Source organism: Symphodus melops (genome assembly GCF_947650265.1).
Source record: "Symphodus melops genome assembly, chromosome: 20".
Taxonomy (NCBI): Eukaryota; Metazoa; Chordata; class Actinopteri; order Labriformes; family Labridae; genus Symphodus; species Symphodus melops.
The window spans coordinates 10,557,996-10,577,457 of NC_136710.1; the positions used below are offsets into that span (position 1 = coordinate 10,557,996).

Genomic DNA, 19,462 nt, shown 5'->3' on the forward strand with positions numbered 1-19,462 from the left:
CCAATGAGGGAGCAGATTATAGATAGTGTCATTTTCCACAAATAATGAACAGTTTAATGTGAGGAGGAGGTAAGTCCACATGTGTTTGAACTGAAGCTGCTTTCACTTGTATCGCAGCTAATGATGATAAATGTAGCCAAAACTCTATGAGAGATGATGAGATGAAAACTTAGAGTCAAGAAAACTAAAAAAGAGAGGAAGTTTTCTTTTTAATTCACATCTGCTTGTGACCACACCAATATTTAAGGTGGTTCAAGTGAAAGAAATGTACATTTGGATGATGACTAAACAACTTCATTACAGCGTCTGTGCTTTAAGTGCTAGTTTCCCATATACGTGAATTACCTTTCATAGCGTTTCAATATAATAACAATTTAAAGGCCAACATTTAAAAACGTATATATGAAAAGTCATATTACGTACTGTAGCTCATGGTAATGTTTGGTTTTAAACAAAAAAGGAGCATCTTATTGTGAAAATACTTTGGTTACTTTTTAGGCAAATATTTGATCAAATATTTATCCTCTTCTTACTTTATAAATCTGTACCTAACATAATTAAATTATATATTTTTTATAGTGTGTGTGAGTGTCGTGAATAAAATATAATAAAACACGATTTTTGATAAAAACCTTTATAGGACAACAAACAATTCAATATTATTTCCAAAGCCTCTTTAGTAGAAAATATTAAAACTCTTAATGTATATATAACAAATAGCCCCAATTTTGTTGGTGGAATTTTTGTATATTATGATTTGCAGTATTTAAGATTTAATCTCCCCCCTAAAAGAAACGGCTATATAAGGAACTTGTGTGTTTCTTCACATTCGCTGTGTCTGCTCCTTGTGGCTGATCATCCTGCTGCCTTCAGTAAAAAGGGAACTGTCCTCCCCTTGTAGTAATTCCCTTTAGATAGAAAGTCTGGAGAGTACGAGGATAAAAACTCTTTTTTGTATGTCTCTTAATAAATTTGGCTTTTCATCCAGGACTTTGAGTGGAGCACACCAGAGCTGGTGTCGTAGTCGAAGGAGATTTAACCACGCTGTCTGTGTGAGAGAGTGTAAGTTGTAAAGTTTGAGTATCATCCACTTCTACAGAGTGTGTGTCCAAACTGGGAGGCTGTGTGTGTGTCTCAGTCAGCAGGTGTGGGGGGATGTACCCAGTCTGGGGCTTTGCCTGCTCCCTGTGATGCTGGTGGTTTTTGGATTTGGGTGGACAGCGGCCTCTCTTATCCTGTCCCCGGAAACCCCTCAGTTTTGGGCTCCAGTGTTCCCGCCACTGGAGGGCCAGGGTGGAGCGGTCCACTACTAGGCGACTCTCCTCAGGGCCCCAACCCCGCTCCCCTTCCTCTGCACCAATCAGGAGGAAGGTTCGGCCCACCTGGAGGGCGGGGCAGCCGCAGCTGAGGTCGCGGTCGGGAACCCAGAGGGACTGGGGGCCCCTGCGAACGCGGGAGTTGGACCCTGTGCGGAAGACTGTTTGAATGGAGATGGAGAACTGCCACCAGGGACCTGAACGCTCCATCCCTCTCACCTGCACCTTCAGCACTGAGGAAAACAAAGAGGTAGCATTTTATACAAAACACAATTTTTAAATAATATTTTTAACATTTGGTATAATAGTTTTATTCTTCAATGTTAATAACATTCGATATATGTGACCATGATTTCCATTTAAATTAAATAACTGTGTACATGCATTGTAAAAAAATATACATAAACAATCAAGTTTTGATATTGATTTAACATTTACATAAAAACAATGAGAAATTAAGGAAAAAAAAGTTTTTGTTTTTTTCATTTTTTTTAAGCTAAGACGCACAAAAAATTAAAACATTATACCTACCAAAGTCCTTGAGACAATACGTCTCCAAGTTCATCCTGACTTTAACCTGAGAAGGCTGGCAGTATGAAACACACTCCTCCGCTGTGGGGGTGGGAGGGGTGGGGTGGGGGGGGGGGGGGGCATCAAATGAGAGTGTATCATTTCATAGCCAGCATATCAGCACATGTCTTTTCCCCTAATTACAATATGGCTGGTTGTATTTGTCATCACAGTATCCTCTGACTAACAGATGACTCGGCTGCAGCAGGTGGGACATTCCTTAAGCTGCCACTAGGAGGGAGTGCTTAGCTGCTTTTGTTTTGACATATGAGTACGCAGAGGTGATACAGTAATGTTTGTTGTACATGAGGTGACATAAATAGAGTTGAAAGAGGCGCTTAGAGCGTTGTATTACATTTGAGCAGGAATAAAGAAACAGTATTAAACAGTCTTGATACAGATTTGACATTTTCATAAAACATTCAAAATACTGAACATGTATTTCGTGTCATAACATTTGTCAAAATATCGATCCATCATTTCTCAAAACTGGTTGTTAACATGTGAGACCTTTCATCATTTGAACAGTAGCACATTTTCTTTTTCTTGTTATTTCACAACAATTCTAAGTTGTCCTGAATATTTCAGATTATATCAGATTTCTGAAGCTCTCACTCATAATATACAAATAAAGGACCTACCCTGATAACACACATTTTCTTTGTGGGGATATCAATTGAATTAACTGTTTTGACACCAAAATCCAGTTTAGAAACATCTGCAAAAACTACCAGAGCTGCTTATTGATTCATATTATCAATCACATAATACAACACATTTTGAGGAACACTTTTGTATGATGATATTATTATCATAATGATCAAAAATGATAGATAAAAACACAAACTTATGGCCAGGGGTGTGCCCATACTTTGTTAACACAGACTTCCCATCAGGGCCACTTATTTATCGACTCATGGTTAAAGGACTCGAGTCGAGCGTTTTACACTGCACATCATTCTATTCCACTCCACCACTGAGCCACAGTCGCCTCGTCTTCTCTATATCCATTAAACATATCTAGGCTTAAGTAACACGAGAAAACAGCAACATGTAAATATGATCCTTTTTTTCGAACATGTAATCATAATTGCCTGTCGTCTTATGCACTATTCTGTTGTTGTTGTTGTTGTTTTTTTTGGCTTGGAAAAAAAGTATGTGTTCAAATAAAGACTTCAATCAGTCAATCAATCCTTTATGCCAATCCAGATTTTTGAGGGGGGCCCAATGACACCCTGTCCACCCCTCTTGACACGCCCCTGCTCATGGTAGAAATGTTCATGTTGTACAACCCTTAGGAAGAGTAAAATCAATAAGTCTATAGTTGTTTTAGATTTAGTAGATTTTTTTTAGATTATGGGGCAAACGATAAAACAACCAAAAGATGAGGTCATTATGATTTGAATGTAATCATAGATAAGTTTACATTTGGATCATCTCTGCTTGATAAGCTTACCTATGCTGTATTGAGGTTGGTACACAGGGGTCGGAGCAACCTCTTGAATTCCTGCAAACATAAACACAGTTTCAGACAGGTAACATGAACACACACGCACACACAAGCGCACACAAGCACACACGCGAGCTGTCAGGTTGTTGCAGATTGAGTGTGTTTGTGTGTGTTATGTGTGCTATGCTTGGATGCCTTTCATTGCATGGTGACATGTCTGCACAGAAGATAAGCAAGTGTCAAAAATGTGTGTGGTCCTTTATTTTATGTGGCCAGAAACACACACACACACACACACACACACACACACACACACACACGGACACAGACTTTACATTTGGTAATTTAATAAGGTTGAAACATCGCTCCTTGAACGGTTTATGTTTAAACATTAAACCCAGTCTAATAAACCTAGCTTGACTCTGTACATGAACATGTCAATGGAAAATTAATAACCTGTTGGTCTGTACCTATATTATCCAGGCCTCTTGTAAAACTGTGTGTGACAGTGCGGCCATATTTTACCAAGCTTCACACTCCGTCCCCCGTCCATGTCCTGTCCTCTCTGACACAACTGGGACAGTGACACCCTACACCCCCCTCCAGCTGACTGTCCCCCTCTTTTAAAACACAGCATGGTGCTGTGTGGTAAATACATAACGTACATCTGAGAAGGTGATGTTTCAAATATAAGGAAACTAGTGCTTATAGTTCTGTAAAATTTTAGTTTTTATTCATTTAGCTTTTTATCTGATAAAATTAATACAAAAAACAAGATTTATCTAGTTAACAGGACACTGTTGGTTTATATCGTAATCTATATAATTTCAGTTTCCATACTCTTGACCTTCAATAATCTTCACAGTGCTACAGGGGAGATGCATTATCTGCTAAAAAGTAAGTCGATGAATTCAGCTAGTCCTTTGTTTTCACTGTTCATAAATACAACAAGTATATCCTAAAATTTGGTGCTTAAGACTTACTAGTAATACCTGTTTTTTTCCATCTATAAAAAGTGGACTGCTTCCTATATACCCATGTGATGTATCAGCATAAAATGTTCACTTAAAAAAGTTAAACTTGATAAAAGTGGATTAAAGTACTGTTAAATATACTTTATTTAATATATTTTATTTTTAATTCATTCATTTTTATCTGCACAGTCACAAATATGGAGAAAGTTGCTACACACTACAGCCTGTCTCTAGATGGACCTTTACAACATATACACATGTACATAAAATACACAATATGTGTTTGTCATTGATATATTACTGTGTATTTTATTTAATACGTCTTGTAAACGCAGCGATAATAACATGTATTACCAGCTAGCTTTTTCTTCATACAGCTCTCTAATTTTACTAACTTAAAAGAAACGTCTGTTTGTTTTTTTCCCCTTAACTTAACTAAAGCTCAATTTTACAACGTAGAATATCCAACTGAATTTCATATTTAAGGATAAAAGCATGCACATTTGATGTTAGCTTTAGCTTAGGCTCGCCATGGCTTTCTTCTCAGCTACCTTTCTTACAATGCTTTGATAACTCTTTTTTACTTTGAATGCTGTTTGATTTGTGCATAAAAAGGCTCAGTGGCAGCTACAGCTTTAAGTTTAGCTTGTCTGCTGTGTGCCTTCTGGTCTGTCTGAAAAGAGGAGTGAAGGAGGGAGGGTGTTAGAGAGGAAGGTGGGGGGTAAGAGATGCTATACATAGCCGGAGATGGTCTGGCAGTAAAAACAAACAAGGTTTTCTTTCACTCAGTCCTTTCACTGGGAGAGTTATGAGTCTGGGCCCTGGGATGGGGGGCGTTGTGAACTGCACAACAGGTGTGAAGCTCGCCACTGCTGTGCTTCCTATGTCACCTGATTGGAGCTTACACAGTGTCAGTGCCTGTGTAGTTGTCGGCACTTGTACGATTAGTTGGGGAAGTGCACGTGGATTAGCGCTCGTGGCTGAGGTTCGGTGCTGGCCAGGGCCAAAGATTGTAGCAGCAAGCCACTTGATATGACTCTGATCCCAGATCAGCTGGTGATGAGGTTTCCTCATAGCAGTCATGCAGCACATCTCCAGGCTGCTATGGAAACCGTCTCTAGGGATGATGAAAACGGGACACGCTGCATGATTAGGCCAAATTAGTCTGGACAGCAGCGGCCCCTTTTGTACTGAGCAACTATTTTATAAAGGCTTAGAGAGCCTGATAGAAGGTTTAATCCAGTAAGGCCGCAAGCAAATCGAGTTTGAAGGAGAAATTAAAGAGGTCACTTTGTCATTAGTGACAACCAACTATTAAAATTAAAAAATAATTTTATTAGGGTGGGCATGCAGAGAATGCAAAGACACATTTTTAAGATTCCTTATCCACATACAAACGTTGTCCAATCTAAACAACACAAGAGGTCACACTAACTTCAAAGACGATCTGATCTAATGTCTCATTGATTAGTCGTACTTTCAAAGACTAAAAAGCTGTTTCCTGATCTGCCCTCTTCACAGTTAATGTTTGGTTAAGTTGTACCTAACCTACATAGATATGTTTATGGAAGACCAATGTCAAGAGAAACCAGCATTGGAAATGTGTCTCCCATTGATTTTCGGTGCCAAGTACTTATGATACCTCTGTCTGTGCATTTTGAAGATGACTGTCACCATTTATTCACCTTGTCAAAAATGTTAAATACCACATGTCCTCATACCTATGATTACAACTGACAGTTTTCGAGATTCAAATTAAAACATAATGTTTGCTGACTTACGTATGCAGGGTCGCAGAGGGGACTTTCCTTGTGTGTATCCTGGGGCACAGCGGTTACACCTCAGGCCGGTCACACCTTCTCGACACAGACACTGACCTGATGTCTGGTTACACCAGCGACCCACTGCTCCCAGAGGATGGCACTGACACGCTGGGAAAAAACCCAAAAAACATAAAGCTACTGATATATTGAAGCGTTTATGGCCACTGGAGATCGCAGAACAAGCTAAAACTTTAAAGGACATTTTATTTTTTTATCTGACACATCAGAAATTATTTGATCTCTGTTTTCTAGGCTGCTAGATACCCCATTATGTCAAAAAGATGATTGCTGTTTTGCCTGTCAGCTGTTTTGTGTAACAGGCTGGTCAGGTACATACAAAAAAGACACAATCATCTGACACAAAGCCAGTATAAAATATTAGCTTAAAAACAGAAAACATTTCATTTTTATGAGCATGAAGTTGTCCTTGCTTGAGGTGAAAAACTAAGTTGGAAATATTATTTCAGCAACTTCTAATGTGACTACTGCACAGAGGACAGACAAGACAATAGACAGGCTTAAGAGGACCATCTATCAGTAAAGCAACCCGGGTTTAATCCCACTTGACAGATTCCATCCCGAGTGTCCTTGAGCAAAGATGTAAGACCTCTATTAACACCATAAAACCTATTTTGTAGCTGTCTTATGAGGGAAACAAAGACAAATTCCTCCACAGAGATATCAACAGAATGCCATATGAAGGTCGACATTACGGTTTACTGACAAGACTAATATATAGCGAGTGTTTCAGGAGTTTGTATTGCAGAAACAAGTCCTGGATTTATTGACATCGTTGTCTCTGTTCCTCTTAGCTCAAAAGCTTTTTAAAAAAAAGATTGTTAGCAGGCATTTATTAATCAAAATGAACATGTTTACTTTTTTTCACCTCAGTGTTAGCTGTATGCCGCAGTGTATTAAGTGAATTTGCTGAGGTTTACATAGTAAAATGTTCTATTTACTCAACTGTCACACAGATGACCAAATGAGAGAAGACAGATAGAAAGGGGAAACTAGACTTTAGCAGCACTGTTCTCACTCTTAAGTAATGTTTAGACATATGCTCACAATGAATCCAAACAACATGAATAATTCGCCTTTAACGGCAAATCCTGTGAAATATAGCAACAATAAATCTTAGCTAGCTGTCTGGTGGAGTGTATTAAATGCGCTTCTGTTTTATGCATAAAAAGTGATACATTGTGGGGATGTCATCTCATACATTTTCATCCCTGCATGCGGGTAAAGCTCAAAGAGTGCCCATTAACTTTGGATATATTAGGACTGTGGTGGAACTTCCACATGAGCATACCGAAGTGTCACAGTCACTTAGGACATGTGACCAGTCAAAGATCAGGGGTCAGGGCGCATGCCAACCGCTGGTAACTGTGGAGATACAGGTGGCTGCGTGGGTTGGTTTTGTGTGTGTTTTTGTGTCGCTAACAGGAATAGCTGTCCACTGTCACAATGTAAGCACCCCATAAACACTTCTGTACGCTCTGACTGAGACACAGAGCAGTCCGACATAAGCACACACACACACACACACACACACACGACTAACGTTGGCAGGCCTTTCGGTGGTTCAGCGGCTTGCTGTGGTCACGGGTGTATCCGTTGTGGCAGTACTGGCAGTGGCGTCCAGCTGTGTGGTGGCGACACTTCTGACACACACCTCCGCTACGACGACCTGACTGCTGAAACACCTCCATGCTGAAGCGACACTTGTTTGAATGGCCGTTACACTCACAGGCTGGACAAGAGAAAGAGAAAAAAGATTTACAGCAGCCCTCGCAAAGTAGAAAGTTTAAGTCATCACACAACATGACACTGAACACTGCCTTTAAACGACCCCTTCCAGTGTTTCTTCTCTTGTCATGATGCATTTGATGCCATGTTTAAAGCACCTTGCTGCTGTATAAATGAACGTTCCTTGCTTTGTTGTGTTTGCAGGAGAAAACACTAAATAAAGCACCTTCATGTGAAGAATCTCTGAGCCACATGACGAAGGGTTCGTGTAGTTACAAAAAGCCAGTAGCATGTTTGTCGGTGCTCTGCATGTTATTGAGGACTAAATGCTGATCTCTCTCAATTTTTTCACCTGGAGCCCAATTTTCCAAAGGTCTTTTCTCTAAAATAAGCAAAAGCCAGTAATTAAAGTCAAGAAAACACAGTTTTAGATAAAGAATTGAGTTTTTTTTAACATGGCTATGAGGGCTGTGAGTTGAGCCAATAACTGAACCTTCATGTTGCTACATAGTGACAGTGGCATGACTTTAAACTTTAAAAAATGATGTGGAAACTTTTATATCAATCCAGAAATTGGCACTTATTTAAAAAATGAATTGTTTACTATTGTTCTAATTAAGATTACTTGGCATGACTCCAAAGGTTACTACTGTTAACTATTTACACTCTCCAGGCTACTTTGCTTACTCTGACAGTAAGATGTAAACTACATATACATGTATTTGCCTTCTCCAGCTCATACAAAAGAATACTACAGAGATGAGCCAAGTATCACAGCCTTTTCATTCGTGAATCATACAATGAAGACACAACCACTTACACATTAATCGAGCTTGTACATAACATTTGTGCATATTTCTTTCATATGACAGTAATAAAATCAAGCCGAAATATACCAGCAGCAATGAGTTTAAACCCACTTAACTAGAAATCTAAAGTGAAAGATTGTTTGATTGGTTGCTGTGGTGCTTGAAAAAGAGAGACCACTCAGCGAGGGTCTATCAAAAGACACAAGTCAAGTAGCATGATGAGAAACACCAGAGTTATGGGGGGCTTTCCCCCAGCTAGAAACAGTCCGGATGTTGTTGTATTTGTAATTTGTCTGAAACACTGCTAAATAATTTTGAAGTACGTACAATACAATATGTGTCGTGATTTATATACATTTTATAACATTAGTTGAGTGTTTAGCAGGAGAACAATGTATGTAAAATGAAATAAATCAAATCAATAGCATAATAATAACATTGATTCCTCAGTTTACATAATGACATGGGTTGCATATATATATATATGCCTTCTTATATGTGTCTTATATGTATAAGCCTTTCCTTATGTGTGAAGCATGTTGAATTGCCTTAATTATAGTTTCCTTCAGTTTAACTCACCCACACATGGGTTGGGGTGCGTGGGTGTAGCTCGATGCCATGGTCTGTCACAATAAAAATCCTCGCACACATCGCAGTCTGGCCCCGCTGTGTGGTGCTCGCACATGCACACTGCTCGGCCTGTGTCGTCACGTCGACACCTGGAAGCGTGTCCGTTGCATTTGCACCTGCCCCCAACTTGCAAGTCCGAGAGGGCCAGAGGAGCTCGGACAGCAGTCAGAAATTCAAAGTGGGGGGCCACTTGCAAATCCCTTGAGCTTTTTTTGGAATTAAGATTATTGTTCCTCCTTTTCCTTAGTTCCCGCCCCTTGTTGCTCCTGCCCCGCCCCTCAACTGACCAATTACAACCTCCATTAGGACAAGGCAGCCAATGATTGTTTTCTTTCTTGCGACCACGCCCTCTGCCTTTCCCACTTTTCCTTGGAGTGGCGAGTATGTCTGTGCTCAAACTATCCCTTCCTTCCTTGCTGGTCACGTTGTGTCCATCTTCATCTTGACCAGAACCTTTGGAATGACCCTTCCCTCCGTGTTTCTCCTCTTTGTTCCTCCCCCTTATCTCAAAGTCTTTTGTCTCCCTATCAAAAAATGCCAGTGTATTTTCTGTGTTTAACTTGTTAATGCCTTTGGGGCTTGCTCTCCACCTCAGAAGCCCAGTATCTCTGTCTTCCTCTGCACCGGCCTGCCATGGTAAGTCTCTTTTATCAGAGTTAACCTCCTTGGCCATTTTAGTCACTTGGTGGAAGACTATGCGGATATCCGTGGCTGTCACCCAGTCCTGGAGTGTATGGCTATGGTCAAAGTCAGGTGACGATGGACGTCCATCCAGGGCGGAGAAGGCTAGAACCATGCCCCCTCTTTGCTTTTGAAGTGGGCGAGGATCTGAGCAGAGGGGCTCTGTCTCCTGGTGCCGACTCTGGGCTACTGTCTGCGAGGGTAGCCCAAAGTTCCCCAGGCAATCGTTAGAGTAGTGCTGCATTGGCCTCCACGTTCGTCCATTGTCCATTGACTTTAAGATGGATATGGAGATTGGGTCCGAAGGCTCACCCTGCTGGCAGAACTGCAAACTTATGTAGGTAATCTCAAAGCGACGTCCAAGAGGAAGCGTAAGGATCCATTCCCCAGTTTCAGGATTCCCATGAGCCGTCCAGCAGGTGAGGTTGTGAGGGTTGTGGAGGTCTGTCAAGGTGGTGATGTTGGCATCATAATCAAGGCCGTGATGCGAGTGGCTGGCATTGACCGGGACTCCATAGGCAGCATTGATGAACTCCGACAGGCAGTGGCGAGGGCGACCGTCCAGTTGATAGCAGGGGTCATGAGGGGAAGTCCAGCTCAACGGGGCGTGGGAAAGGGAAGAGGTGACAAGGGATGGAGGAAGGAAAAGAAGGAGTAAAAGGAAAACAGGGAAGAGAGAGGTGGCGGGGGGAGGGGAAAAGGGTAGGTTCATCATGTCATCCAGCCTGTGGAGGGAAAATGGACAATTTTTTAAGAAAAACCATGGGAGCTTGATCATAAAACAAAAAACCCACAAAGTGATGGATTTATAAGACTTGAATTCAAAGCCAAAAAGAGAGGAAAATCTAAGAGAGACCACCTGTGCCTTTATTGAAAACACACGATACCAATTCACTGCATCCCTTCAACTGCACCTCGTTGGCTTTCAGGGGATGCCAGTAAAGATCTCATCTCATAAAACCGTGATCTGGGATCTCACAGTAGTGTCCGCCACTGGTTTGAATCTTTGACCCTGACAGTTCTTAAGAACATATCCGTCTTAAAACTCCCCTCAACCCAAGAGAAAATGTGGGTGAAGAAGGGCCGCGCACCCAGCGGGTCTGTCTGAAATGACAAAAAACATGCCCGACAGCTGGGGCTAAACCCCGAACTGGACCACATCCATCACATTTATGGCTCTCCCCTTCAAATCACTTTACCACCGGCCAGTGCTGCAGGCAAGCGAGGTGCCTGAGCATGAGTGGATTGAAGTGTTGTTGAGCACAAAAGAGGGTTATGAGAAAAAAAAAGACTGAAGTAAATGAGCGGAGGGAGGGGAATTAGTCTTGAGGATGGTGGCAGATGATTTATAGATCAAAATGTGTGTTCCACTTGAGCCCCTACGCAGATACTTCCGTGGTGAGGACAAATACAGACTTGTGTATATCCGCTGCTCGAACAAATCCCTTCCCGTCTCTTACAACTGGTGATGAGTGTAATTTATTCCTCTGTCAGGATTTGATACGCAAGAGTGTTAATTTTGGCATGTGGACAAAATGAACAATGAGTGTACTCTCTCTGGAACCAGAGGTTTATTGTTTTAACTGCTCAAAAGAAGACCAGATTCACATTACCAAGCAAGCACTTTATTCTCGGTTGGCTTCAACACCTGCTGCTTATACTTTTGAGACTTTCTTGTTTTGTTTCCGTCCATATAGGACTATCATTTTCAAACCACTTTCTCTTTGCTCCTCGGTCTCACTGCCCATCTATCACCTGCCCCCTTCATTCTGTTCTGAGAATATTCTTAACTGCTGCGAGATTGATGATGTCCTAACAAGCGTTTGACACTGACAGCAAAGTCAGCAGGGCTGCATAAACCAAACCCGTAGGAGAAGACGGGGCCGAACGCCTCTGCAACCTCGTCATCTCGCTCAATTAGCCAACCCACGAAATATGAGGCTCCCCTCGGGGACCACACAGCTCTAAGAGGCCTGTGAGCAGGACATGGCATTCCCTCTGCGACCTGCACTACTCCTGACCTCAAAACGCAAAGACAACCTCGAAAGTGGACCAACCAAACCCGGCCGAGGACAAAAGCACAGATCAGGCATATCACGTCACTCTGTTTTTGAAGTGTTGCTGCAGGAAACGCTACGAGCAAACAGTGCATTGATGAGCCGTCTTACTGTGACCCTGGTGCCACAGAGCCACATTCCTGATGTCCAGAATGCCTCGGTTGGTCATTCCTGACGTGTCGAGACATGCCCCATGGGAACCTGAACTCTCTGATAAAAAGCACAACTTATACGTTGATCGAGTGATTAATTAGTTCTTGCGTTTCATAGGGTGTCAGTGTCGTGGCTGTGTAAAAAAAGGGAAGGCAGTGTAAGAGGGATTATGAGGAGGGTAAAGGTCACTGGAGGATTCAGGGACGTGGTGGAAGAATTCATTCTGGTTGGCGAAAGCCAAGCGAGTGTAGAAGGGAGGGGGTTCACAAGAAGGCTTGGTTTAACATTCCCTTGACATACTCCTGCCCTTGTCTTTGTCACATTACATCTCTAATTAAACATCGGTCCATTACAAGCACTTTGATAAATGGATGCCCATCTGAGCGAGGCCCCTGAGGTTTTTAAAGCGCCCCTCAAGGCCAAGCTCAGACTTTGACTTCTTCCGAAACCAGATCATCTGTCTGGCAGCGCCACTGGTAACCCACCGGATATGATTTCAATGTTTTTTCTCTGCTGCTTTCCATAAATTCACACAGCTGGGGTGTCTGAAGAACCTGTTGGAGATGAGGGACCCTTTTAAGTGCCGACTGATGGGAAGAAACTGAAAAAAACTTCAAATTGCGACTATTGAACAAAGACTCCCCCCCCCCCCCAAAAAACCCCAAAAACAAACAAAAAAAACCAGACTGTTTTGAAGAAACCAATCTCCTTTCCTTTCTCCCCAGTAAACCTCAAATTTTGTAACAACTTGGCCGCAATCTCTGTCTTTAAAAAAGCTTATACAGCCAAATAGTGGTAAGATGAGATCAACATCTCCGGCGGGTGATCTTTAGAAGCAGCTATGCTTGGCTGGCAAGGGACTGGAAAAATACTTGCTGACAACCTGGGGGCATGTTTACAGCAGTCGTACAGAGACCAACGCTCATGTTTGTGCTCTGCAGACTCTTTTTATTTTTCCAACCTTACACATATATCCATGTGTTCTTCTTTAAGCTGTATCTTAAGGGAGCATGAATATTGACGTCAGATAGAGAAACCAATGCATTGTTTCTGGACTCAATAAAAGATGTAGCAACATATACATCAACTATAAAGAACTATCCTCACCTCAATAGAAGCTGATGTATTTTATTTTTTTACAACATGAAATTCAAGAAGATTTATTGAAACTTTTTGGCACTGAAGAACAAAACTTTAATAAAGTGAACTTAATGAAGTGCAAATATAAAATAGGAAAAACTTGTTCTCGTCAATATTAACGCCCTCCAAGTCGGTATTTTATTGACTAGTAACATATTTTAAGCGTATGATGGGGATATCAGAAGAAATGTGACTTCATCTGGCAATAAAACAGGAAAAACAATATGTAAAAGACGCCACTTGAGGGAATGCGATCTGTACACGTATGTTTGTAGATATGCTGCACCATGTGGTTTTTGGTTGTTGCTGTTTTTTGTAGCGGATACTTCTATATCTATTTTTGATATACTTTATAGATCGATCACATATTTTCTATTAACTTTTTCAGTGGCTTGTGCACTGTAATAATGCAAGAGGACAGAAAGTCGTAGAATATGATCGAGATGGAAAGTAGTTTGTGTTTTGACCTATAGAATTAAATGTGAGGGCTTTGGTGTTTTTTTTTTACGATCCAAAGAGTACTAGACTTGTACATATTAATGTACATTATAAATCATAGTTTTTTTGTGTCTTTTAATAACACATTTTGTATAAATTATCTATAGTTTTGTGTTACACTTTACTTTTTCAGTGTTTTTCTATACAGTATGTCATTGATTCATTGCAACTTAAAGCTAAAGCTTAAAGCTTTCATTACAAATATTTTGTAAACAAAACTTATTCTGATTCAGTCTTTATTGCAATAAACTTGTTTGTTGTGGTTTAGCAGGACACAAGCTCCTTAAACCATTCAGTGATGAGGACTCTGGTGTGGGTCTCTCTCTCTCTCTACAGCTACCTGTTAACTCTCTTTGTCTGTTCACACTTTAGAGCTGCGGGCCTGTCCGGCTCTGGAGCTGTTCTGGTGAGCAGATGAGCTGGATTTGGCTTGTCTCACACGTTTTAACATTCCTCGTCATGGGCTGCAGCCATGGCCGCCAAGACGGAGGCAAATATTTGAAATTCAAATTGCTTTTCTTCTCTGTGCTGAGTTTTAAAAGCCTAAGTTGTTGTTTTTGCAAATAAACACAGGATGGCAGTTTAAAGGACTGTTTTATATCAGGGTGAAAGTCTTCCAGGGTTCAACATTGCAGCTCTGCTGTAAGACACGGAGCCTTTAAATAAATATGATCAATTATATAAGCTCTCTCTTATAGGCCACATATTTGAAGCTGAACCAAGGCACCTGTTGGCGCATGTTACCACACTGACACCTTTGTTAATTTGCAATTGTCCTCAGCCAGTCAGAAATACAACACTGGAGAGAGGCTACATATGCGGTCTGTAGTCTCTAACTGCATTCCTGCCCGCACAGTTGAAGCCCATGTGTGTGTTATTCCACACGGAGCGGATTCCAGGAGTTCTGTTTTAGGTGTAATAATCTAATTTTAGTGAGGCAGCCCAGGAGGTGAAAGCAACAGACAGCACAAAATGGATTATCACTGCTTGTATCTTTAGCCGAAGGCCTCTATCCTCCACGTTTACGCTTCAAACGAACCAAGAAGGTGCATGAGCGGGGCCCCTAGGGGCCCACTGCACCTCCACAGACACATCGAAGTTGTCTATTTTCCTCATCGTTCCAATTCTGACTTCACTTTTTAAATTCAAAAAACACATGTTACCCACTTCTTGTTTAAAAGCAAGTTTCCTGTCAGCCCCTCCACTCCAGCCCACCCCTCTTTATAACCTCATACAAGTTGGCAGGACGCGCTCCTGCCGCCCCGGCTTCACATGTCGATATTAAAAAACAGATGGAAATGAAATCATTGTGATTCCATGTTAAAGGCACGCCAAAGACAACCTCGGGCATGATGGGAGTAAAAGTGAGGCCTCTGGTTGTAATTGTGTGTTCATTAAATCCTCACAATTATATGCAAACAGGTTAATAAAGTGTATGTGACAAACCCCCCAAAAGAAAGCATTCTGAGTGCAAAAACAACATCAACAACAACAAAAGAAAATGAAGCTGACTTAATATTTGTCAGCTAAATTCATGTTAATATCGATTGTGACATTATAGATTAAGAAAAAAATAAAGCCTGTTTAATTCAGCACCTTAAAGCCCCAGACTGTATAACTGCTCCATTGCATATGTCATTGAAGAAAATTGTATATAGTCTATTAAAGCAAATAAGGTATATTTTATCTTCCGTTAAAGTGCTCTTAGGGGATTTTTAAGCAAACTAATGAATTCAAGATTACAGCCTGCAGAGACACGCACTTTGCGGGGCGTTGCATTCAGTGGAACTGGGATTAATGATTCTCTTGCTTCGGTTCATTAAACACAAATGTTTATCATATTTAGTCTGATTATTCTGGCATTAGCTAACAGCAGAGCCCGGAGGCTGAAAGCCGCAGTGCTGCACAGCTAATTGCGTCTTGTTAGGCAGAAATTGGCCGCAGTCAATGAGCTTTATCTCCCAGAGAGGAACAATAATATTTACAGTGTGAGGCTATCATAGTTTGATCAAACGATAGCGTTCACTTTTTTTTCCTCTTCTGGTGCTTGAATTGTTGTTCTTGTATGTTTGCCATTTAGTGCTGATTTATTTATATATTTTAAGAGCACCTTATGAAGACATTCATATCATGATTCATATTTATTTTTGTCAAAATAGAAGGAAATATTAGCAAAAATCCTGGAAATAAAGAACTTTCATTTATTTTGAATAAGCCACATCATAATGTATGTGAGCTGTCAAGGCGCAACACGCATTAACGATGTGTTTAAAGTGATTGAAATTAAGACTTTAAAGGAAGCCCAGCAGGCTGTATTTGTTGTATATTTTCAGGTGAAATTGTAGCATAATTAATTGAATTAATTTTCTCGAAGTTTTAGAATAATCAATTCATACAACTTAAAGCGAAATAATTATACAAACAAGACTAAACAAAGTCTCAAATAACACTTTATTATCTCTTAGAATTATGCAGTAAAAGCAGGAAAATAAACATTTACTGCTAAATATTTTCTCTAAGTAATAGACTACAGAGTAACCAAAAAGTGCATTTTGGATCACTTCAAGCATTTAGCGGACAATTTAAGAATATTTAAGCAGCATTGTCGGGGAAAACCCGTCAACTTAGTCCATGTAGTGCATTTTATATTTTTAACAAAAACAGATGATGACAGCCCCTCGCGTGCTTTTTTAAGTTGACCTTTCTTTGCCCTTTCAGTAACTGTGATATCATATAGAGAATACAAAGGTTGTGGCTCTGCTTCTCTCCCGCGCGACTTCAGTAAAGATAAAACTTTCGTAAGACTCATTTATCCAGCCTGTGAACATTTAAAAAGAGGAAGACATAAACGACAGCAGCTCACCATGTGCGTCCCAGGGATCCTCCTTCTCCTTACTTCTCCTGTGGTTCCTCCTGATCATGAAGAGAAGCGCAGCAAGTGTCCGGACGTCAGATTCATGCGCGTCTGCGGAGGAGCAGAGACGGGAGACAGACCTACCGAGAGGGGGCAACACACCGGCACTGCACGAGGAGGAGGAGGGGAGATAAATTAACGGGATCAGGTGGGAGGTGCGTCTCTCCATATAGAAACTAAAAGGAGCCAAGTGCATGCTTCTGCCTCGAGGAGTCACATCCTGCTTTACGCAAAGCTGAAAGTAGCTCACATAGGCAGAACGTGTCCATCAGACTCAGCTTTACCACACTGCTTTTTAACACATTTAAAATACATTTTCAGTTCTTGAACCCCACTGGTCCTCTTCTTTCTCTCTTTTCTTTTGTTTAGCTGATCATTTGAGTAAATAAGGTGCATGGATTACTATATTCTCATCTGCTGAAAACACTTACATAAAATAACAAATTGCCTCTATTTTACATTTATGTCTCTCTAAATGTAAACATTGAAAACTATTTTGAGGTCATTTTGTGTTACTTGAGGAACTACTATCTTTTGTTACGTTCACTTGGAAAGTCGCAGTTTAATTATAAATAATTTGCAAAAGTTGTGACAGGAGTTGCTTGTTTTCTAGCCTCTTTTAAAGGAACTGCACCACTTTACTTTTCAATAGTTTGGAGTAAAATTATCTTACTTTCCTACTTGTTGAAAAAGCTAACGTATTTCACTACTAAACAGGATAAAATGAGCCCCCAGCTCAACCACCCAAACCTTTATGTATTTGCACAAGTTTTAATGAGTATGATGCTGCATTGAAATACTGGAAAACTTTTTGAAATTTTTTTTTAAAGTACACAATTTGGCAATACTTCTGTTTTATCCGAAGTATTCTCCATGTACTCTTGTAATAACTTCAATATTTGATTGAAAGAGTTCAGAGTTAAAATTGGCCAATTATCAAGACGTAAACTGTTAAATTGGTAAATGCTAAAATGTCACTGTCACTTTGTCCTGATTGGTTCTTGAAGATACAGTGACATCAGCTTGTTCCAATAAAGCCCCACCCACTTACAATCGTTAAGAAGAGCCTTGACAGAAACATAAACAAAAAAGCAACCAGAACTATTTTAAGTTTGGCAGATGGTATTGTGCTCTTGCAGTAACCTGTTGCTCAGAATAAGAACTTAATAAAAATGTTTTTAAGTTTAGGATCTGGATTCATGTGGTAACACAATACAGTCCTTTGATGGATTTGAAGCAGCATATCATAATTTATCTGACAATAGAGCATTGTGCTGTATTTGTTGTTACAAGCTCTGGAGGAAATTAGACACGCCAGTGACAACACACTTGAGGGGGAAACGTTCCAGAGACAGGTTGATCTGCTCTCAGAGAGGGACTCTTTTCTATAAAGGATGGGGCAGTTTTTTCCCCTTTAAAACAAAACTTTAAAAAATCAAGACTGTGTTAAAAATTTCATGGCTTGTTTTTACACCTTGTAGATCTTCCAAGTTCAGGGTTTATTACAGCTGGCGGACAAATTGAGGGCACGGAGGAGAGCCAGTTGCGATTGTCTTATCTCCTATCTCGTCCATGCCAAGATCTCACTCTCCAGTTTGTTCCAATTATCCCTCAGCGGAATAGGAAAAATGGTTGAAGTTAATTGGCCAGACTGGATCGTTCTCAGATGTGGCCCAAAACTGATACAGATGGAAATATAAGCGAGAGAGGATCAAGGAAGGAGGGAGGGGAAGAGGGCGGGAAGACGCTTGATTGGAGTGGAGGAAACTTTCCCAGAGAAAGCCATAAAACTGATTGATGACTCCCCTCGAGGAATGTTTCCCCAGGTGTGCTTTTGTGAGTGTGTGTGTGAGAGTGAGTGTGTGTTTGTGTCTATTAGCTACAGTGCAGTTAGGCAATGCTTTCCTTGGATGAAGTACAAGTTCAATAAAGTAAATTGAGGGGTGAAACGGCACGTTTATGTGTCAATATTGCACTCTAGCAGCATGAAATAAAAGACGAGAGATTTCACAGAGCTGAGATTAAGTTGGAACTGAATTGGTAAAGTGTCAAGAACTAAAAAAATAAATACAATAAAGCAGATGCTTTGGGATAACAGAAATCATTCCTAAAATAATGAAAGAAGAAAATCTTTAAGTGCTTAAAGCACTTCAGGTGGTCCCTGATTGGTGCTTGTACTGCCAAACTTTGCACCCTCTGGCTTAGGGTGTGCTAAATGATTCAAATAATAACAAACCAAATACCGTGAAGGGATAATTATAGAAGTCAACATTGAGCCATTAAACGTGACAGAATAAGAACACGTTTCACAATACACCGCTTTTTAATTGATTAAATAGACAAGTTTAACAGAGTGCAACAGTATTAAACTGTACTTGGATTACATGATCAGACATGATTGGGAAAATTCAATATAAAACACATTTTTTCTGTAATCTTCCCTTTGTGAAGTAAACAAACACCATGTATTCACTTAAATGTTGGTTTTAGTGAATCTCTTGGTACCACAAATAAGAGGATGCACGGTTCTCTGATGATACAATAAAAGAAAAATACTTACTGCATAAGTCCAGAAGTAGTCCAAGAATATTTATATATTTCTACTCGTTTAATACAAATGTGCCAAAATGAATAAAACAACAGATGCACAAAGCTGTGAAATCACATCTGCATCATCTTTATCTCACCCAGATAAAGTCAG

At 40.5% G+C, this 19,462-nt stretch overlaps 1 protein-coding gene across 1 annotated transcript; it reads right to left on the reverse strand.

Moving 5' to 3' along the window:
• Positions 1-323: 323 nt before the first annotated feature.
• On the reverse strand, positions 324-16,827 carry ntn5 (netrin 5). Its single transcript, XM_079371513.1, has 7 exons — positions 16,711-16,827; positions 9,268-10,724; positions 7,695-7,883; positions 6,092-6,241; positions 3,343-3,393; positions 1,848-1,928; positions 324-1,549 (listed from the first exon to the last, which is right to left on the reverse strand). The coding sequence occupies exons 2-7, from the start codon at positions 10,712-10,714 to the stop codon at positions 981-983; spliced, it is 2,487 nt and encodes an 828-aa protein (XP_079227639.1). The 5' UTR covers positions 10,715-10,724; positions 16,711-16,827; the 3' UTR covers positions 324-980.
• Between the last annotated feature and the right edge of the window lie 2,635 nt (positions 16,828-19,462).

Bases quoted from the DNA above. Each gene is read 5' to 3' on its own strand.
- ntn5 (XM_079371513.1), bottom strand. From the start codon at position 10,714: ATGATGAACCTACCCTTTTCCCCTCCCCCCGCCACCTCTCTCTTCCCT. The intron at 7,884-9,267 runs GTGAGTTAAACT...TCTCTTGTCCAG, and splicing joins GCACCCCAACCCATGTGTGG to CCTGTGAGTGTAACGGCCAT. The intron at 6,242-7,694 runs GTTAGTCGTGTG...GTTTTTTCCCAG, and splicing joins CCACCGAAAGGCCTGCCAAC to CGTGTCAGTGCCATCCTCTG.